Source organism: Equus asinus, chromosome 26, assembly GCF_041296235.1.
Source record: "Equus asinus isolate D_3611 breed Donkey chromosome 26, EquAss-T2T_v2, whole genome shotgun sequence".
NCBI lineage: Eukaryota > Metazoa > Chordata > Mammalia > Perissodactyla > Equidae > Equus > Equus asinus.
The window spans coordinates 28,231,996-28,253,479 of NC_091815.1; the positions used below are offsets into that span (position 1 = coordinate 28,231,996).

Genomic DNA, 21,484 nt, shown 5'->3' on the forward strand with positions numbered 1-21,484 from the left:
AGCCCAGAGAGGGGACACCGTCACTGTCACTTGCCTGGTGTTATATAAGTGGAGCAGAGATTCAAAGTCACTTACATGTGTCCAGGTTCTTTTGAACATCATTTCAGGTCAAGTGGGAGAGAAATGGGGTCCACACGATGCGGGTGGGGAATGACATGAGGTTGTTGAGGTGTTTGCAAGCAGTTAGGGGACCACCACACACACTCAAGAAAACACATAGGAAAAAAATTTATCGCAGGGAGAGTTTTGGTAGCAAAAACTGGCAAACAAACGAAAAGCCCATTTGCAGGAGATTGGATGCATAAATTGTGGTACAGTCAGCCAATAGACTAATACACAGCAGGAGAACAGGCAAAGCTTCACATGTCAACAAGGCTGCATCTCAGGAATAACATGGAAATGAGAAAAAATATATTTTCATGATACAGTTGGCTTGTTTTCAAAAGGCAAAAAACACCGTGTGCTGTTAGGGACACATGCGATTGTAGTAAAGGTGTAAACCTGTGCAGGGGAGGGACACCCAATTCCTGAGAGGGGTTATCTCTAGGGAGGCCAGGGGTGTAACTGGGACGGTACACAGAGGGCTCTGTCTGTCTTAGTTTTGTGTCTTGTTTTGCTTAAGCTGGGTGGTGACTTCACAGGTCTTTGTTACACTACTATGTATTCTGTTTTGCATGCTTGACATGTTTCATAATTTTTTAAAAATGCAACTGTCACCCACACAGAAGAGCATAGGCCTCAACAGTTCAAGATTGCTGGGTTTGAATCTCAGCTCTGCGAACTGACTGGTCGTCTGAGCCTCAGTTTCTCCTCTTGTAATCTGGGCACAATCCCCCCATTTTATGAAGCTGTAAGAATATTTATGAAACAGTGTGCTTAGCACAGTTCCTAGGACACAGTTCCCCTTCTCTGGTCCCAGGGCCCCCCTCCCTTCCCTCCAGGGAGGCAGGTGTTTTGTTGGGCCCCTCGAAGGTCATTAGTCCCTCTGTGCTTCAGTTATGACCCCTACCTAGGAAGACTTGTTCCAGAGGCTGCAGCCCAGGAATTGACCTCCTTCAGCATCCTTCAGCGGCCGAGCCAGTTTCCAGGCCCTCGACTGCCCCCCAGCGGCTGGAGAGGCGCTGCCAGGAATGCGGACCCTTTCAGATGGGGTTGGCATGTTGGGTACCTCCACCTCCCACTTAGCCAGCACCTCTGATGTCTGGCTTTCCACGTGGAAACCAGATGCTTCGTGTTGTTTTCTCATGACAACTCTGGGAAATGTCTTCATCCTCAATGGGCAAAAGAGGAAACTGGGGCCCAGAATGGGGAGTGACTGGCTCAAGGCTGTTCCCAGAAGAGTAACCCTTTAGGCCTCATTTTCCCATTTCCCTCACTTCCAAGAGACAGTGCACCCTAGTGGCTGAAGCCCGGGGCTGGAGCCAGGTTGCCTGGGTTCAAACGCTGGCTTTGCCACCCCCTAGCTGTGGGACATCAGGCAAATTACTCAAGGCATGACTTACTTTCCCCATCTCCAAAATACGGGTGCTCTTTGGCACCTACTTCACAGGGTTGTCGGGTGTACTACATGATGTAATATTTATAAAGCACCTTGCACGTGGTAAGCTCTCGGTGTTTATTCAGTACAAATCTTCTAGCACTGACAACTTCCACGCTGGAAGGATGACGGCTTCATTCCTCACCGGGTGTATAGCACTCTTTGGTTTGATAGTCTTTCCATTTTGAACATCTTGCTCTTAAATTTCGGTAATACCAGCTGGTTGTCTGCCAGATGTGCTGCTCTGAGCCAAGGTACTCTCTCCATTGTCTCTCCCCGAATCTCTCAGCAGTAAGCAGCGGTAGACGAGTGGAAGGCTCAGCGAGGAAGTAAGTTGTTCACGGTCACAAAGAATTAGGGGGCAGAGTTAGAATTCGAAGCCCATCGTTTGGAGTTCAAAGTCCAGGCTTGGCACTGGGAGGAAATGGGTCCGATCTGAGCACTAACTGGGGTCGGAGGAACCTGGGGCCTTAGCCAACTCAGGTGCAGCATCTTAGTTTTCCCCGACCGAGAGGTGGGTCCTTTCCAGGCTGTCCCTTGCCCATTGGGCGCTCTTCGGAACTCCCGCCGCGACCAGGGGGGTCCAATCACAGGCTGTGCTCCCGCCCCATTCCCGCCAAGAGCCAATCGCTATGCAGGGCCGTGGAGGCGGCGCCACGTGAGCCCGGGGAACTCGGCCTCTGCGCAGGCACCTCGCTCGCCCCTCCTCCGGGATGTAGGTGGCTGCCCGGCGCCAGCCTGCTCCACCCAAACTCTGGGGCCTTGCGACAGGCTCCATTTCTCAGTAGGGCCCAAGGCCACCGATCCGTTAAGTGCAGGCCAGTGAAAGGAGATGCACCTTGGCTGGCAGCACTCACCTGGAGTGAGGGTTGTCTGCCCTTGCCCATCTCCTTCCAGGGAAGAATCTGAGCCCTAAGACCCTCCTAATTTGTTCCAGTAGGGGGCAGTGCCACCTGGCAGCCCAGGCCCCAGGTGGGGCCACTGCTTGAACAGGCATTCCTTTCAGTTTCTCATTTTCTGAAAATTGCAAAGACAGGATGTGGGGGAGGTGCAGGCCTCCGGGCCTGGGCTACCCCCCAACCAGCCCAGCCCGGGCATCCTGCCTACTTGGGGAGGAACTGCTTGAACAGGAAAGGCTGGGCCTCAGGCTTTGGAGGCTACTGGGTGCCACCACCACCCAGGGACCCCTAGCCCTTCTCTTTCACAAAGGACCGGAAGTGCAGTGCTCCTTCCTCATGCCCCCAAAGAGAAGAGAAGCAGCCAATCAAGAGAGACCCAGACCAGATTACGAACGAGGCAATTTATTAACCAGCATCATTTGTTCTAATGCTTCTTGTTGGCAGCAGCCACCTGTGGGACAAGATGGCAGAATAATTAAGATCAGTCATGGGGCGTGTGTTTGGGCACTTTGTAATAGCTACCCTCGGGACACCAGGCATCCTGATTCGTGGTTTCACATGTATTCATCTCATCTAATCCTCACAACCCCTAGGTATTTGCCCATTTTACAGAAGCCTACATAAACGGGGACTCAAGGAAAGGGGGTCTTGGAGTGACATTCCAACCTCTGCCCACTGCCCTTTGTCACCCACTGATGTTTGTGCTAGGCCCTGCTCTGCCCTGGAAGAGCTCACCTTCTCCTTCCAGACCACCTGCTCCTAGACACATTCCATAGTCTTTCCTGACACTTGACTAAACACTCTAAGGCTTCTAGGAGGCCTGAGGCCATACAGAAAGAAGAAAACCAACAACGGGTTCATGCCAGGCTCTGGGAGCTCTTGCTGCTGTAGCTCACTGACTCCTCACCCTCACCTTGTGCAGATCATTCTACAGACAGGGAGACTGGCTCCAGGTGACTTGACTCTGCCCCAAGATGTCCAGCCAGGCTGCCTCCCCCATCTGATGCTCACTAAGCGTGAAGAATAAGGAAACTGCAGCCAGAATCTCTAAGGCGGCTGACCTGGGAAGATGGAGTCGTGTGTGCGGGAACATGCTATATGAGAAGCAAGCTCAGCTGCCTCCTGGGCCTGGGTTCCCTTTCCCTGACAGGCATTTCCAACCAGCCCCAGCAGGAAGTCAGTCAGGTATGTTCTTTCTCTCTGCCCCCCAGCCCGAGGCAGCCCTCCTCGAGCCCCACCAGCCTGGGCTCTGGAAGTGCCAGGCAGTGACCGAAGAACCCAGCCCTGGCTCGCACCCAAGCCTCACCTGTCCAGCGATTCTGTCTAGATCTCTCTGTCCCTGAGGTGTCAGTTTGCGGCCTCTGTGGGAGAGAAGGGTCAGGCAATCCCGGGTGAGTGCAGGCTCTCAACCCCATCCCTGCCAGGCCTCTCCTGGATGTGAGCCAGGCTTCCCAAAAAGGCACCTGGCCCCAAGACCACATGACACCAGCCAAGTCCCACTGAGGGCCCCAGTCAGCTGCATTCTAACGAGCTAGGGGCAGGAGTGGAAGCCCCCCTGGGAACTGACGGGGTGTCGTTTGTGCAAGCATTAGATCAAAAGCCCCGAAAAATCAATTGGGAAAAGTTAACGAGCAGGCTAATGAAGGTGGACAGTCGCTAAATTACCTTCCTGGAGCCCGGGGTAGTCAGCCACAGAGGTCGGGGTGAGGGCCCTTGCTGTCCGCTTTTTGGCAGAATCCTCTGCCTGCCTGAGGGGCAGGTACAGACCATGCGGGACGGACCTGGCACCTCTTTGTGCGTGGGGAGTGGGATGGCCCTCGATAACTCCATTATAGGTGTTCTGGCCCCAAGGCTCCTCCATTACCCCCTGCCCTTGCTTACCCATCTTGGTCCTTTTCCACCATTTTCAGCCCCTCCAGGGCTTGGAGGACCCTGCGGGCCACGCTCTTGGAGCCTCTGCTAAAATGGCTGGGCATGACACCGTTTCTCTGACGTCCCCCATAGATCTTGGTCATGGAGCCGACTCCAGCACCACCCCGGAGGTACAGGTGCCGCGCTGTGGAAGCTGGGTTGGGTGCAAGGGAGACTTGAGGAACCTTCTCAGGCAGAGAAGTCTCCTCCCCACAGCTGAGGCAGGCTGAGAGAAGGGCCTCGCTCAAGGTCACACATATACAATTCTCGGTGTGGCAGCTATTTCTCCCCATTTTAGAGCAGAGGAACTGAGCATACACACACAACCTGACCTCTACCTCCAGCTCTCCCACAGCCAAGCTGCCCTGCACCCCAGGCCCAGCCTAGGAGACCAGGACACACAGGCAAAGGAGGAACTGCCACATCATGTGACTGGGCAGGGAACCCACCTCCCCAGGGCCACATTCTTAGCTGTCACTGCATAGCCACGCTGCTGTGAGGTGGACCTGAGGTTCTGTGGGTAAAGGCCAGCAGGTGTTTAAGCCATGACTGTCCGTCTCCATGTGCCCGGGCCTGAGAGGCATGAGTGAGAAGGGACCCACTGCCGCCCAAGTGCAGCTCGCTGAGCCCCCTCAGACCTGGAGAGCTTGGGCTAACAGTGGGGGCAGGGCTGACACTATACAGTGGATGTTTCCAGCCTGGATTGTGCATCACCCTCTGGGATCACTGGGATTCTTGTCCCTAGACTGGCTTGGGCAAGTTCCTGGTCCACTCCCGCCAGCATCCGTGGAAATGAGCTCACCTTTCTGTTCACCTAGAGCCCCATCTGCCAAACCCTATGTCATCTACTTTTCACATTTTCTCCTATGAGGTAATGAGACAGCCTTAGGAGCTGGCTTGATGGTGTGGCCTTGGCAAGTCACCTACATTCATCTGAGAACCAGGAGTAACAGTCCCTAAGATAAGGGTTATTGAGGATTCCACTGGTATCTGTCAAGGGCTAGTCTCCCTTACAGAAAAGGAAACAGGCTCTAGAGGGCACTCACTGGCCTCATGTCACACAGCTCTGGACAGACAGCCCCTCCAGACTATTCTGGTTTTCTGTCTTAGGGGGCCACTGAGGTTTGAAGCAACAGGAGCCCAAGGTACAAGAAGTACCCCAGACTTCAGAAATCACAGGCCCTGCCTGGCTGGGAGCTCAAGGGCAGAGACCCCAGGTCACCCCAGGACCATCAGAGACCAGCAGTTACGTTTGCCCAAGTGACTACTCTTAGTCCTGAAGTCCAGCAGAGGAATTAAGGATTCATTCCTTCAATAACTACTTATTGCTAACAGCCGACCACTGGGCCATGTCCGTGACCCTTCAGTGTTGTGAGCTGAGGGTGCAGGGTGGGACTGACAGGTGAGGAGGTGAGGTGGGCTCCTGCCGCCTCCAGATGACCCTCCCAGAGCAGTTCTCCCAGACCTCTTGCTCCCAGCCTGCTCCTGCCCTCTAAGATTGTCTCCAGATACAGCAATAGGCTTCTGGGGGCCAAGAGCGCAGCCCAAACCCTCACCACCTCTCCAGGACCACTGTGCGGCCTCTCCCTGGTCTCATTGCCTCTCTCTGGCCTCTACGCATTTTAAAACCACTCTCCTTAGTTTTTATCCTTACCCTATCCTTTATGCCATTGTGCTGCTCCTCTTCCAGGCGTCAAGCTGCTCACACTGTCAGAAGCCACCGCCCACAATCTTTCTGCCAGTAGAGTGACATCACTGGAAAACTCCACCCTTTAAGACCAGCTCAAATGCCCAACAGTGACTGCCATCTCTCTCGTGCCTGTACCTGGCCATGCCCTGGCTCTGGGTGGAGATGTGCTCTCCCACTTGGGCTGGGAAGCAAGACGGCCTCAGGAAGGGGGTAGGATGAACATCCCTAAGCACACAGACCCCCAGGAGTGCTTCGCACCACAAACAGGATGCCTAGCCTGGGTCTTACCAAGTCAGGACCAGTGCTCAGCCCAGTCCACCTGGGCTTGGTATGGAAAGGGGTGGCCAAGTCCTGAGCTGTCCTGCAGATGGGGTATGAATCCCAACACTGCTCCTCACCAGCTGTGACCAAGTCTACTCCCATTTTAGGTGGTCTGTGTGGTGGCACTAAAGGGGATGGCTTACTTAAATATGGAGCAGGGACCGACAGTTCTGCTCAGATAAGCCCAACTATTAGTTTCTTCAAGGCGGGTGGGGGGGTTATGGTTTAAATTTTTAATACTGTACAAAACTATGTGGTGTGGTACCAGATATTACAAGACCCTCCCCCACCACCCTTGTTTGTGATAATTATTTTCCTGACCCTTTAGAAGGAAGAAGAGTACTAACTTGACAAATTTGGAAGCTCTAACAGTTGAAATATTGAGTTCTACAAAATACTGATCTCTGTTTCACCCCCCTCTTCTCAGCCGTGAAGACCCAGGCCCCAGCCCCACCTTTTGAAGTGGAGTTGTAACCACGTAAATCCATGTCATCCTAGCTGGAGTTTATGAGGGCCACGGTGAGCCAGGTGCTGTCACAAATGGCTTCTCCTGCACCCTTGAGGTGGCAACCTGCTTCTCTTGGGAACCCTGGCAAGGAGTAACTCCCCACCTTGAACTGTAAAGGAGGGACCATGTAGCCCCCGCCCCCACTGTGAGAACAGCTGTGTGTCCTGCTGGGCCACTAGGTGGATGAGGGGAGGGTCACCTGTACTTGAGCACATGGCACACCAAGCAAGGCTTCTCAAGTGTCTTCGCAACTCAGCATCTCAAAAGCTGGTTTTAAGTTCAGATCTGTGGCCCCATCCTGACCTACAGAGTCGTAAGTGGGGGAAGGAAGTTTCCCAGATACACTTTGCCCTTCACCCTTCTCTGACAAACTTCTAAAGAAAAAATAGCTTCCCTGACCTGGACCCACCCCTTAACTGCCCCTGTAATGTCTCCCAGGCCTCAATCCTTCCACTAACACAGCATGAGAGCGTGCCCAGTCCTGATACGGACCAGCCACCATCCTACAGTACAATGCATTCAGGTGTCCCAATTCAGTGGCTGTTTGCTGGATGCCTAGCATGACAACTGGGTTCTCACCCCCCTCCCTCCCAAGCAGAACTTTCTGAGAATTGGAGTTCAAGGGGTCTGTGCAGGGCCACAATGCACCACCCCCTTCACAAAGCCAGAGTGGTCTCCCCTTGAACCACACGTCCCCTCCCCTTAGAGCAGGTCCCCACTCACCTGACACATTCTTTCTCACATTCACCTCACTCTACTCCTTATGCCGCTACCTTGAGACTTCTGACTCCTACAGCTCTGCCCCTCTTCCAGACCACCCTCAGGAGGGCCCTGTCCTCTGCCTTGACCCTCTTTATCCCCCACCCCTGAAATCAAGACCTGTCTACCTCACGCAGGCTCCTCAATGCCTCCAGAATTTGCCCCCTAGCCTCCACTGCCCTCCTGTGCCTTAGGCCCAACCTCCCTGAGGGAGCTAAACACACCAAGCCCCATGATCCAGAGAAGGAAAAAAGCAAATATGGCACAGACCCTGGTTTTAGAGTCAGTCTGCCACTCTCCCAGGGTGACTTCACCTGTCTGTACTTCAGTTTCCTCTTTGGTAAACAAGTACCTCCTATGACTCCAACTCGTCCAGAGTACGAGCTGACCACCAAACTAGGTGGGAGCACTCTAGAATGGAAGCTGTGAAACTTCCCCTGTAAACAGCTAGATAGTAAATATTCTAGGCTCTGTAAGCCACGTGTCTTGTCACATCTGCAATTCCACCTCTACCACAAATGTACACAAATGGGCGTGGCTGTTTCCCAACAAAAAAGTACACAACAGCAGGTGTAGATCTTGCTCCAGCACCACCACCTTATGCCACTAGGGCAGCTAGGAAAGTGAGGTAAAAACGGAGCTTTAGAAACTCTGAGTAAGGCAGACCAGCAGGGCAGGCAGAGGACGCACAGCCAATCTGAGATGTTGGGGAATGGCCACGGCGACAGAAAGGGCCACAGCAGACTCATCTGAGTGCAGTACTGAGGACCTCAAGCCCATTTCCCATTAATCTCTCCCCACCTAGAAAGACAAAGTATGAAATGCTGCCAAGGGAAGACAGCTGGAACCCTTTACCTCCAAGTGATGACAAGGGTGTGGTGGACTGTGGCATCACCTGCTGGCGGACTCCGAGCAGGTGGTCAGCTTACTTAACCTCCCTGACATCAACTATGAAAGAGAAACCTTTTGGAGAAGTTCTTGATAAGTGCAGATAAAGCAAAATATTTATGTTCACCTGACCAAATGGGAAAAGCTATCAGGTCCTTTCTCCTAATCTGAGATGCAAAGCTGCCTTGACCTACTGACTCTCTGGGCATTGCCAAAGAACACTCCTGACCAGGCAGCCTTGCTTCCCAGGCTGGGAGAACAGGGCGGTGGGGGTTCCTCCAGTCCCCATCACTGTTGTGTGCCCAAGGAAACCAAGCAGGCTTCCCTTCACCATCCTCATTCTCCTTCTAAAAGAAGAATGGTGGGTGGGTGGATGTAACCCCCACCCTACCCACCTCCTCAGAGAGTTGACCTTTTAGTCCTCAGGGGTCAGAGGTGTGGCTGACTTGTGCTGGCTCCTTTGCCCAGGCCAGGGACTGAAGCAGAGTGGAGCCCAGGGGCACCACCAATCTACAAAATACCTTGTGCTCTCAAGTGCTGGGCAACTTGTACCAAAGCCAACTCTTTTCACGGTCATTCTGGAGTTCTGTCAATTTCCAAACTCTGCTTCCCACCTACTTCCCATCTGGAGACAAGCTTTGGCCAGGATGGAGGCCTCACTTCACAAAAGGAAGAAGGCTAAAGGCCTGTGCAGAGGCTGCCACCTTGGCACAACACAGCATTGATGCCCTCATCCCCAACGTAGGCCTTAAGGGGGGGGGGTGACAACTTACAGAAACTTGAAATGTCAAGAACAAGGAAGAACCAGCACTGTGCAATCAGGGGCTATACCTAACTCTTCCAAGTTGTTACTACTGCAAGATTAATAAGAAGATAAAAGAGGAAACTGGCAAATGTCACAAGGTGACCACAGGTTTTCTTCTGGGCACTTGGGACTTCTCAAGATTTAGAGCAAGGAGTGACCTGGCCAGATCCCCAAGCACTTAATTAGGAACAATATGCTAGAGACAGGCAGAAAGCTAGCGTGATCACCTTAGCAATCAAAATAAGACAGCTGACTTTTCTTGAACAGTTACTCTGCAATAGGCATGTTTTAAAGCACTCTGACTGTATTAAGCTTATTTGATCCTTACCATAAACAAACGCACGGTGGTATACTCATTAGCCCCAGTTTAGGAGATGCAGAAACAAGAGGCACAGGCAGATGAAGATCATACAGTTGAGTGATAGAGGATTCGATCTCGAGGACTCTAAACTCCACTGATATAGAAAATAATGCCTCGCTCTAAGACAAACCACCTCTAAACAAAATATGAACGCTCATTTGTCCCAGGGTTTCCCTTGAGGCTCAGAAGAAGCCACAGATCCTTACACAAACCTTTTACAAATAAAAAAACAGGTTCAGGGTATAAACTTAATGTCACACAACATGCAGCAACAGAGTGAAAGATAGTTCTCTTCTCTTGCAATCTTGGGGAGGGAGTGAGACAGACCTCACAGAGGAAACAGGCAGGTATGGTCTGTGCCAGGGGTCACCCAGCTCCCCACGACCCACCCAAAGGTCCCAATTCCTCACCAGCTCGCGTGTAGAACCAGTTCTCATCGTAGGGAGCAAGCTCTTTATGTTTGGCCAGCTTGACAGTGTCCACCCATTCAGGGACTTTCAGCTTCCCGGACCTGAGACCAAGACAGTGAGAAAAGCACAATTTAGAGATCTCCACAAACTCCTTCATCCTCCAAATCACCTTCCCTCAACACAACTGTAGGTTAACAGGGGCCCGATGTGTCCCCGAACACATAGAGGCTGAAACTCAAACACAACCCAGGCCTCATCTAAAAAAGACAGACTCCACACTGAGACCTCAAAGCAGTCTCCCCGACCCGAGAAGAGAAACACTGCGGGCCCTGAGGGGCCAGGCAAAGACGACAGCCCCATGCACTCTGAACCCCAGTGCCCACACTCACTTTTTGAGGAAGGCTGCCAGGGCTCGGACGAACTCCTGCTGGTTCACGTCTTTTACAGTAACTCCAGGCATCTGCGGGAAGGACCACGCACGTGAACCCGGGACTGGCGGAGAGACTGACAGGAGCCGAGGCCGGCCCCATGCGACCTACCCCGCCGCGCTCTGTCCCTTCCCAAGGCCTCGCTTCAACTCCGCGCCCTGCAGGCCCCGGGACCTACGGGTCCTCAGGGTGCACTGCGCCCACGGCCCCCATGGGGCGCAGGAACACAGCCGCCCCGCGGGCGGAGCCGCTGCACGCCCCTGGCCCCTGCTTCGGGGGCCCCGCTTTCCCCGCGGCCCGCCAGGCCCACTCAGGCCCCCGACCGCGCCAACCGGGTATGCCCGGGCCTGCCGTTCGCACGTGGCCACGGCTCCGGGGGGCGGGGCAGCTCCGTGCGGCCGCCCAGGGGTCCCCAGGCGCGCGCTCCGGGCCTAAGAGTTGGGCCCGGACGCCCCGCGCGGACCCCGGCACAGAGCCCGCCTTACCGTGCGGCCTCCGCGCTGCCAGCCAGGGGAAAGGGAGCAACGGGGTTTCCCCGGCGCCCAAGTCGGGATTCGGGTCTCGCGATAGTTGCGAGCGCTCGCGAGAACAGTGTTAGACAAGACGGCTCCGCCCTTCTAAGGGCGAATGTGGCTTCGCCTCCGCCAAGGTGGGAGGGTGTGTAATGAGGAAGCGGGAAGGCAAAGGGAAATGCCGGGGGAACGGGCGTGGAGGCCTGTTTCCTCCCGCCCTTCCTTCTCCCAGAGCGTAATAGAGGAGGAGAGAGCTCCCGTCCTGAGCTGAGGGGATCTGGCTTTGTTAGCGTCGGTCGCGGCTCGAAGGAACAGCGGCGGAGGAGACTATGATGGCGGAAGTTATGGGCAAGGTGGGCGGGCAGGAAAGACAGACCTTCCCGCTGCCGGCGCCCCCAGTGCGACAACCCCTTTCCAGGGGGAAGTGGCTTTTCTGGCCGGAAGTGGGGTTAGTAAGGGCGGAACTGTGACAGGGGACTCAGAGGAGCGCGAGCAGGAAATGTGGCCGCTATCATCCGTCCGTCGATCACCAGTGCTCGCGAGAGCGGAAGCTGGAAGCCCCACCCTTGTTCGGGCGGAAATTGCTTCATCACAGCACAGGCCACCCGCCGGTGGCAATGAGGCACTAGGGGCGAGGAGGAGATAAGGGCAGGGACAGAGACGGAGGCGGGACCTTCGGAGAATTTAGTTCAGCTCTGCCCCCTAGTGCCTAACTGTTCGCTCTGCACTTAGGCTTATCTGGCCCACTTAAATTTATCGGCCTTGCTTGACCTGTGCAGCTTTAGGCTGTCCACTTCCCTTCTTAAGGCTTCAGTCTCTCCATCAAAAAAAAAAAAAAAAGAAAAATTAAATTGAGACACCAAGATCCCAATTATTTGCCCCTTTTAAACGACTGCTCTGGTACATGATGCATCAGATATTACTTCTATCAGCAAAAATTTTTTGTGTGCCTACTGTGTGCCAGGCACAGGTAAACGTTATGTAGTACAGTTGGCCTCCGTATTCTCTGCTTCCGCATCCGCGGATTCAACCAACCTCGGATCGGAAGGCTTACCATGGTTGCGTCTATTGAACATGTACAGACTTCTTTTCTTGTCATTGTTCCCTAAGCAATACAGTATAACATCTATTTACATAGCGTTTACATTGTTTTAAGTATTATAAGTAATCTAGAAATGGTTTAAAGTATATGGGAGGATATGTGTCGATTTTATGTATATACTATGCCATTTTACATAAGGGACTTGAGCATCTATGGATTTTTGTATCCGCGGGGTTCCTGGAACCAATTTCCCGCAGAGACTGAGAGATGACTATATTACCTGCATGATCTAGTTTAATCCTTGTAAGGTCCAACAACCAAGAACACTAGGGACACACCTATGGTCCAATAAAATTGTTAACCTGCTGCAAAAATGAAACATTTAAATGTGTGTAGCTACTTTCTTATGTTGAAATGACCTTGAGAATTTAAAACAGAATATTTATTTTTTCCACAGTGAGATACTGTGTGTACAAAATGCCTTAATTATTAATAAGCTGGTATGTTATACCAATATCTGTTTAAAAAATTAAAATGAACTGTCTGAATTGGTTCTGGCTGCTCTAACAAAATATCATAAACTGAGTGGCTTGTAAACAGCAGAAATTTACTTCTCACAGTTCTAGAGGCTGGAAATCCAAAATCAAGGTGCCAGCAAATTTGGTGTCTGGTGAGGGCCCACTTCCTGGTTCATAGACAGCCATCTTTTTGCTGAGTCCTCACATGGTGGAAAGGGGGCAAGGGAACTCTTGGGGTGTCTTTTATAAGGGCAATAATCCCATTCATAAAGGCTCCACCCTCATGACCTAATCAATTCCCAAAGGCACCACTGCCAAATACCATCACATTGGGGATTAAGGTTCAAAATATGAATTTTGGGGGTACACAAACATTCAGTCTATAACACCAACCATGTTTCTAGCGTGATAATATCATGTATTTAAATTGGGGACTTTACATTCATGTAGAATGTTGTTGAAACCTATTTTACACTCTTTTTAAAACTTGTGAATAGTTTTAGTATCTCATTTTTTTCCTCCAGAATCAACATATGTGTGTTTGAATATGTATTTGTATGCATGTGTAACTGTAAATGTCCATATACTTTGGTAACTAATAGTCACCTTTTATACATTTCTGATGTACATTTCTAATATCAGTGCTGAATCATTTAAGCTTAATTCACTTCAGTCAATTAACTAAATATTTAAAAAGAAAAAGCTCTCCAGAGGAACTGCATAGTGCCTCACCAAACAGGAAGAGACAGGATTAATATAGGATGTGGGGAAGGATGAAGCTTAGGTAAGATTTATATTAAGCAAAGTTTTGATGGGCTCAAGGCAAAGCAGACCCTATGTAATGGAGTCAACATCATGCCCGGGCTGAGAAGCAGACCCAGGGGCCTGTGTCCTTGGAAATTACAGGGTTAAGATAAATGTGCAATGTTATCTCCAGAAAGCCCTCTTCTAAAGCTCTGCACTTGGATTGGAAATCATGACTGCCTGGGTCAAAGTAACTCAGAGCAAGAGTGAGATGTCCCCTTCTCGCTATTGCTATCATTTCAAAGAACAGCCCTTCTGACAGTATATGATTTTAGATAACATGGTTTCTCAGCACTGGGTCCTTGCTGTTAATTTCTCTAGGTGTCAGTTTTTACAGGTGCATAATCTTAAGAACTCTGTGGGGTGGTTTCCGACCAGGCAACTGAGGCTTAGAGAGTCAAGTCACTTGACCAAGGTCAGGTAAGGTTAAAGCCTGAGCTGGGATTTGAATCCACAACTAATGACTGCTCAACCTTTTTCAATAACTTTATCAACAGAAACTTTAAAAATGGTTTGAGACTATGGTACATCCAGACAATGGAATGCTATTCAGTGCTAAAAAGAAAGGAGTTATCAGGCCGTGAAAAGACATGGAGGAAACCTAGATGCATATTACTAAGTGAAAGAAGCCAAACTGAAAAGGCATACTGTATAATTCCAACTATATGACAGTCTGGAAAAAAGCAAAACTATGGAAACAATGAAAAGATCGGTGGTTGCCAGGTGTTGGGGAGGGGAGAAGAGATGAAAAAGTGGAACACAGAGAAATTTTAGGGCAGTGAAACTATTCTTTGTGATACTATAATGGTGAATACATGTCATTATACATTTGTCCAAACCCATAAAATGTACAATACCAAGCGTGAATGTAACGTAAATTATGTAAACTATGTAAACTATGGACTTTGAGTGATAATGATGTGTCAATGTAGGTTCATCAACTGTCGCAAATGCACCTTTAGGTGGGTGATGTTGATAGTGGGGGGGGGGCTGTGTTTGTGTGGGGGTAGGGAAACTATGGGAACTCTTGCTTTCCACTCAATTTTGCTGTGAACCTAAAACTCTGTTAAAAAAACCCAAACGGTTTGAGGGCAGGAAGTTGTTCATGTTGTGATGAGGAGAGAGGCAGCATTAGAATGCATTCACTTTGTAGGCAAAAAACAATTGCTAAGGAATCAGACAGGACGTGTTTACTTAGTCATTTACTCTGAATCCCCAGAGAGTAATTGAATGCAGTCCTTGACCCCTGAGAGTACTTATTCTTAGAGGGGGAGACACAGCTGGACAGAGATAGGCACAGCTCAGGGTGACCAGGCCTGTGAAATAGAGGCCAAGGGCCCCTAAGGAGTGTAGGAAACTGCCTAAGGGGCTTATCAGAGACGTTATTTTAAGTCAGATTAAAAGGATGAATCTTGCTTTTGGGAAGAGCTCAGGATCTCATGAGGGTCTATGCAGGGCATGGGTTATAGGACTGTGTCTATGCGAACATACGTTGGGGGCTGCAGAGCCAGTTACACAATGGGGCAGGTGTGCAGAATGAGGCCCACAAGGGTGAGGCAATGAGGGCCTGAGTAGAAACTGGATGGGGATGGGGAGTATGTTGTCAGTTCTACTTTGGACGAGGAGTGTGGTCAGGAATGGACCAGGTTCACATAGGGCTGAAGTGAAAGGAGCTTGGATTCCCAAAGAGTAGAATGTGCTTCTGAAGTAAAACCTGGGTGGCTGTTGGGGAGGAGTTTTGTTTAGAGAGAAAGGATCAGGGATGGTGCTTCAAATTTGGAACCTCATTGGTTATTTCTGCAGAACATCAGGATGGTACATGCAGGAAGCTTAGCAGGGAGATGATTTACTCAATACCCTATTGGACCCGGGCGACACCTTTCCTTGCACTGCAATGGGAAATAGGAAAGTGGGTGGCCTATGAAACAGTGCTCATAGTCCATTGGCATGTAATCTTCAAGGGTCAGTCAGAGGCCAGGGGCACACTGGCTCCCCACAACCACAGGTAAAGGTTTCTGCACTCAAAGGGGCAGCGACATAGGAGCATGAACAATGCTTAAATCTACCCTTTTCCCCAAGACTGACCTCTGCAGAGCTTCTGCCCCTCTCCCTCAGGCACCAGTGGGGCAGCCCTAATTATTTGATAGGCAAAGTAGGCCTAGCCAGTGGTGTGAAAAGCCCTGCTGGGTCTGGCAAGAAGGAGAGGTGGGCTGCAGAGAAATGAGAAGGGCCTGTAAAGATGGGTCTGCTCCCAGCTCCTTTTCTCAGTCTCCATCACCTTATTTCTCTATTCCTCCCCTTTCTCATGCCATCCTTTTTTTTTTTTTTTGAGGAAGCTTAGCCCTGAGCTAACATCTGTTGCCAATCCTCCTTTTTTTGCTGAGGAAGACTGGCCCTGAGCTAACATCCATGCCCATCTTCCTCTACTTTTTTTTTTTTTTTTAAAGATTTTATTTTTCCTTTTTCTCCTCAAAGCCCCCCGGTTCACAGTTGTGTAGTTTTAGTTGTGGGCCCTTCTAGTTGTGGCATGTGGGATGCCGCCTCAGCATGGCTTGATGAGTGGTGCCATGTCCGTGCCCAGGATTTGAACCGGCGAAACCCTGGGCCGCTGAAGCAGAGCGCACAAACTTAACCGCTCAGCCACGGGGCCGGCCCCCCATCTTCCTCTACTTTATATGTGGGACACCTGCCACAGCATGGCTTGCCAAGTGCTGCCATGTCTGCACCCGGGATCTGAACCGGCAAACCCCGGGCCACCGAAGCGGAACATGCGAACTTAACTGCTGCGCCACTGGGCAGGCCCCTCATGCCATCTTTAACACCAAATTATACTTTCTCTTTACTCTTCCCCGCTGTATGGCCTTGGTGTACTGGGGACCTTTGGTCAGCCCTGAGTAGAAGAGTCTTAGCCATGTTGCATGTAGCAATACTGAGCCCACATTCCTGCCTGGCAACAACATGCTAGGGCCAAAGGGAGGCTGCCCCTTAGTTAGGGCACACATTCTTAGTTTTCCAGGGCTCATCTGCCCTTCTTTACTCATTTGTATGATCTGCTTGGCCGTGTAGGCATTTCAATTTGTGGCCCTCTGGACAGCTGGACACTGTCTATGCCTGGCACAGAATAGGCACTTAATTATTTAATCAGTGAATTGCCAACTATCTTCTTCCACTACTCTTTCTTATCTGGCCATAATAAGAAATCGAGGTTTGTGGTTTTTTGGTGGTAGTTATTAAATAACTGATTTTCACTTTGAGAAGTGAATTGAACAAGTCCTTTTTGTCAGTCAGGATAGACGAGGTTTAGGCTGAAGTAACAAACAATCCCCAAATCTCAGTGGCTTAAAACAACAAAGGTTTATTTCTTGCTTACTCACATAAACCTAGACACCAAATGAAAATGTTCTCCTGTTTTCGGCTGCATAGAGACAGACACGAGTGCACAGGTATGTACAGAATCACATGCCAAATAAATACCGGGAATATGAATTCATGCAAAAACCTACTTAGATATTGGTTAGCTTAAACTGCACAACTTTCTCTTTGCTAGGGATTTAAAAAGGTCCCAGGGCGCAAGGTGGGGTAAGAGAATATCCACCTTTGGCCAAGGAAATGCCCATGCTACAAAAGGAACCAAAAGCTAACACCTACCTAAGCACCTAAAAGCTTAAAAAAAGCCTAAAGCATGTACTATATTAAATTTGATGCATAAATCCATAAACAAAATACCAAATATTCAGTGTCTGCAGGCTGTTGCCCCCTGCCCCAGCGAGGCCTCTACCTCTGGGCTTCTAGCTTAGGAGGGAGATGGACCCCAGACGCCCAATATGCAGAGCCACGGAGGGGGCTGGGCTGGGTCGGAGAGAGGCGCCAACAGGCTGGAATCCTCTTCCTCCAGCAGGAGCTATAGGCAGGAAGGAAGGGGGCAGGACCAGGTCACATCCATGTCCCCTCCGAGCAGCCCCCTCTTTTTACCCCATCCAATCCAGGTGTTATCCTTGTTCACCTGGATTATACCAAACAAGTCCTCCTTGTTGATTCTCCCACTTTCACTCTTGCCTCCTCCAATCCCTCCATCACAGCCACCATACTTGTCTTTCTAAAGCTCAGGGTCTCTGAATATGTCCCTGCCTAGCTCAGAGACATTCCCTAGCTCCCCTTCATGCACAGCTGCTGGTCTGGACCCCTAAGCCTGGCATGCCAGACCTCCATGATCAGAAGCCTCTGCAGCCTCATCTCCTGTTCCAGCAGTTCCTCCGGGCCGGTATCCTCACTCGCACACCATGCCCAATCCACCATTTTGGAAAGGAGAATTCTCAGCCTTCCCTCTCTGTCCCTATAGGTGTTTTGCATTCCTCAAGATTCCTCTAGTTCTCTCCAGGTTTGTCACTGAGCTTAGTGAAGGCATCCAGGTTCCCCAAGTAGAATGGAAGCTCCTTGAAGGCAGTTTCAGATCTCCTTCCAGGCCAGCCCCTTGTTACCTCTTCAGCCTCTCTCCAGACTTCAGCAGGCAGAGATGCTGCTTGGGTCCAGAGAGAGAGCCTTGGGCTGGAGTCAGGAGACCAGGCTCTGCCACTGCCTTGCCATATGTCCTTGGGCAAGTCCCCACCTATCTCCGGGCCAGCTTTCCTTGACGTGAGGGCACTGGACATTTGCTTTTCAGCACAAAACTGATAAAACTGACCCACTGAACAACTCTCAACTGCAATCCCAGGGGCTAGGTTGAGAAGCTTGGGGCCTGGGCTGGAGGGTGTTCAACCTGCTGGCCCCCTGATCTCCTTAGTTAGTCCCTGCTTACTCCACTATCTCCATTTCCCAACCATCCCTACCCCATCCTCTCCTTTCAGGGAACAGGTTACCTGGTGGGCCACAAGGGTGGAGCAGGGAGATCCAGGCAGGGTTGGGGGAGACAGAAGGGGTCAGGCGGGGAGCCTGGGACGAATCTTTCAGCCCCACAAGAGCCTCAGCTGCCTCCCGCTGCAGCTGCCGCTCTGAGGGGGCAGAGGTCCATGTCAGGCGAGAGGCTCCGGGGGCCTGCAGAGGAAAGGGAGAGAAGTAGACTGGGAACCCCCACTTCTGCCCACCCTTCAAGTGCTCCCTCAGCTCCTGGTTCCTTCACTATCCCCTACCCTTCCCTTCCCTGGGCTCAACTTCCTCCCAGGGCCCCGGATCCCACTTTTTTCCCAGGACCTGTGGTTGCAGCAGAAGAGGGTCTAGGGTGCCACAGGGCTGGAGTATCAGAGTTGAGCATCTGGAAATAAGGAGACAAGATGTCAGGGAGATTAAACACATGGACAGACACGTACACATGGAAAGAGGGGTAAGATTTTGCTATATTCTGATCTGGGAATCTGAGTGTCTGCTGGGTCATTAGGCTGTGTGGCCTTGGGCAAGTCCTTCCCCTGTCTTGGCCTCCTCTGTTTTCTGTAAAATGAAAATCCCTGCCAGCTTCTTCCTCCTAGGACCACTGTGAGGATGATGGGAAATCATTGGTGTCAGTTTTTTAAAACTGATAAAACATCTAGAGGGGATGGGATGACTGTTCCTGTCCTACCAGAGTCTGGTTTCCCTCCCCCCAACTCCCCAATCCCCATGGAACTTGAGGAGCAGCTTGGCCCACCTTTAGAAAGCTTTCTGTAATGGCCTCTAGCCGCTCTCCTTGGCCTCTGAGGCTGCCACCCTCATACACCCAATTTTACAGGCAATTTGACCCCATCTTTAAGTGGATTTAATAGCCACTACCTGTTCAAGGCCAGGGCCTGTGCTAGGTGTACTCCATACATTATTGCTAATTCTTGTGACAACCTGAGAGGTAGGTAATAGTGTCTCTAATTTTCTGATAGAAAATCAGGCTCAAAGAGGTAAAGATAGTTGTACAAAAGTTCATAGCTAGGCAATGGCAGAGCTAGGAGAGCTCTGCCTGACCTATTAGTCTGAGATTTTCCTTCTTTATCCTCTAGTATGGTGTCCAGCACAAGACTAGGCACATGATAAACACATATCCTTCTCTCCCTACTCACGTGTGGGGCAGGGCAGAGGGCCCTTGGGATTCTCCAGAAAGATGAGCCATCAGTATTGGACGAGATCCTGGGCAGGTTGGGAGGGGTCCAAGAGTGGGCAGCCGGATGGAGGTGCCAGGGTCAAAGCCTAATGAGGGTAAGAGAATGCAGAGTGTATAGGGGTCAGAGGTCATGGCTTCCGTTGTCCATCTTCCTACCCTGTATCTTCTTCCTCTTCTCTTTCTGTTACAATGATACACAGGCATTGAAATATCTGTTGAATGAATGTTGAATTCATCTTACCAGGGAAGGGATGCAGAGGGACTGCAGGTTCTTGGCATAGCAAGCGACACACCATTGGGGGTGGCATGGAAAGGCCTGGAGGCAGCCAGTGTCCAGGGGCCCTAGGGCCTAGACGCACCGGAGTCCAGGGCAAAGGCAAGGCTTCTGGGGGATGGCTGAGCAGCGGAGGTCCCTGGGAATTCTGCAAAGGCAGAGAGCACAGGTTGGAGTCAGGTACAAGGCTGGTGAAGGAATGGGTGTATTCTAGGATAGGGATAGGATCCCCAAAATTCAGAGCCTGGAAGGCCGTAACACCCCAACCCCTCATTTTGCTTATGGAAGAGAAGTGATTTGCCCAAGATGATATAGCAAGCAGGGCTGGACCTAGAATGCAGGTGTCGAGGGCATGGAGGAAGGGGTCTGGGTGGGAGCTAGGATACGAGTCACTATATCAGGGCCCAGGCTCTCCTTACCTTCCCAGGAGGTGTCAGTGCCTGTGGGGCTGCCCCATGGGGGCTCTCAGGCTGGGGTGCTATGTTCTCCTTTCCAGCTGTGAGGGACCAGGGAGAGCTTTCATGAGCCCTTTCTTGACCCCCATCCCACTCCAACCCCAAACTGAGTTCTTATCTCCCCCTGGCCCCTTGCTACCCACAGATCTCACTGCATCCTCCCAATACTTGATCACATTCTAAAGTTGAGGAGGCTGAGGCCCAGAGAGTAGAACACCTTGCCCAAGGTCACACAGCAATTCAGTAGCAGGACTGGGACTCTTTTCCTTACTTATCCTTTCTCTACCTAAATCCCTGCCCCATCGCTGGCCAGAGACACTCACGGGAGACCCCTGGTCGAGTGGCTCCCTTCTTGACATGGCTGGGAGCTTTGGGAGGGGCTGCCCCTCTCCCCATCAGTCCTTGAGCCAGGTGCCTCTTTAGCTGTGCCTCCTGCTGCCTACGCAAGGCCACCTGGGCAGCCATGACCCTTCGGCGCTCCCTGCAACGGGGGTTACGAGTCAAAAGTCAGCCACCCTTTAGGTGAGGCCCATCCTTCTCCCTCCCCTGAATCTCATACTCACAAGATGAGGACACATTTGCGACACTCGCAAGCCTGAAAGAGGCAGAGGCGCTTGTGGCCTTTCAGGTGGGCAGTGACACCATGGTTGCGGCAGCGGGCACAGGTTGGAGAGCGACTGATAGCTCTCCTGGGGATAAGCTCTGTGCCCTGGGGGGCTCCGGTCTCACCCCCTGTGGCAGAGTCTGAGGGGCAATTGTGGACAGCAGGCCTTTTATTGGGTTCCATGGATCTAAGGGCAGGAATGGAGGGTCAGGATGGCCGTGTGGCCCTCTGCTGACCAGCCCTCCTGCCTCTGGGAGGCCACGTGGGAGGTGGTCCTCCATCCCGCCCACCTCTGGGCTCAGCTCTCAGCCTCCCTTCTCCCCTGGCTTTCTCCCTTCTTCACCCCACTGCCTTCCTCAGGCATCCTCCTTCCCAGGTGCACCCGCGTCTCAAGCCCTCTCCTCTTTCCCTTCTTATGCATTCCTTCATTCCAAACATTGCTCTCTGGCTCACCTGCATCCCCTGCACAAATCCCAGTTTCAGGCACACCCGTGCACTCTCACGTCCCCTTCAACCATTCCTACACCCCCTTTCCACAAACACCCCATCCCAACAGTTTTTCCTGGCATCCTCCTCAACAATTATCATCCTTCCCTCCCGCATCTGTCCGACTCCTACGAGTATTTTTATGCTTCCCTTTCAATTCTGACCCTCCGGGATGCCCTGCAATTCAATTTCCCTCTTGCCCCCCAATAATTAC

At 51.4% G+C, this 21,484-nt stretch overlaps 2 protein-coding genes across 2 annotated transcripts; both read right to left on the reverse strand.

The window, feature by feature from the left end:
• Nucleotides 1-2,822: 2,822 nt before the first annotated feature.
• RPS19 (ribosomal protein S19) lies at nucleotides 2,823-11,555 on the reverse strand. Its single transcript, XM_014867557.3, has 6 exons — nucleotides 11,003-11,555; nucleotides 10,479-10,549; nucleotides 10,090-10,190; nucleotides 4,318-4,501; nucleotides 3,743-3,797; nucleotides 2,823-2,887 (listed from the first exon to the last, which is right to left on the reverse strand). Exons 2-6 carry the CDS (start codon nucleotides 10,547-10,549, stop codon nucleotides 2,861-2,863), a joined length of 438 nt encoding a protein of 145 aa, XP_014723043.1. The 5' UTR covers nucleotides 11,003-11,555; the 3' UTR covers nucleotides 2,823-2,860.
• Nucleotides 11,556-16,736: 5,181 nt separating this feature from the next.
• DMRTC2 (DMRT like family C2) lies at nucleotides 16,737-21,043 on the reverse strand. Its single transcript, XM_044760339.2, has 8 exons — nucleotides 20,744-21,043; nucleotides 20,504-20,661; nucleotides 20,145-20,221; nucleotides 19,693-19,873; nucleotides 19,411-19,537; nucleotides 18,581-18,641; nucleotides 18,250-18,424; nucleotides 16,737-17,294 (listed from the first exon to the last, which is right to left on the reverse strand). Exons 1-8 carry the CDS (start codon nucleotides 20,965-20,967, stop codon nucleotides 17,182-17,184), a joined length of 1,116 nt encoding a protein of 371 aa, XP_044616274.1. The 5' UTR covers nucleotides 20,968-21,043; the 3' UTR covers nucleotides 16,737-17,181.
• Between the last annotated feature and the right edge of the window lie 441 nt (nucleotides 21,044-21,484).

Bases quoted from the DNA above. Each gene is read 5' to 3' on its own strand.
- RPS19 (XM_014867557.3), bottom strand. From the start codon at position 10,549: ATGCCTGGAGTTACTGTAAAAGACGTGAACCAGCAGGAGTTCGTCCGA. The intron at 10,191-10,478 runs GTGAGTGTGGGC...TCTTGGTCTCAG, and splicing joins CTGGCAGCCTTCCTCAAAAA to GTCCGGGAAGCTGAAAGTCC. The intron at 4,502-10,089 runs GTGAGGAATTGG...CACCCAACCCAG, and splicing joins CTGGTTCTACACGCGAGCTG to CTTCCACAGCGCGGCACCTG.
- DMRTC2 (XM_044760339.2), bottom strand. From the start codon at position 20,967: ATGGAACCCAATAAAAGGCCTGCTGTCCACAATTGCCCCTCAGACTCT. The intron at 20,222-20,503 runs GTGAGTGTCTCT...GGTCCCTCACAG, and splicing joins CACTCGACCAGGGGTCTCCC to CTGGAAAGGAGAACATAGCA. The intron at 17,295-18,249 runs GTAACCTGTTCC...TCCTGCCTATAG, and splicing joins CCACCCTTGTGGCCCACCAG to CTCCTGCTGGAGGAAGAGGA.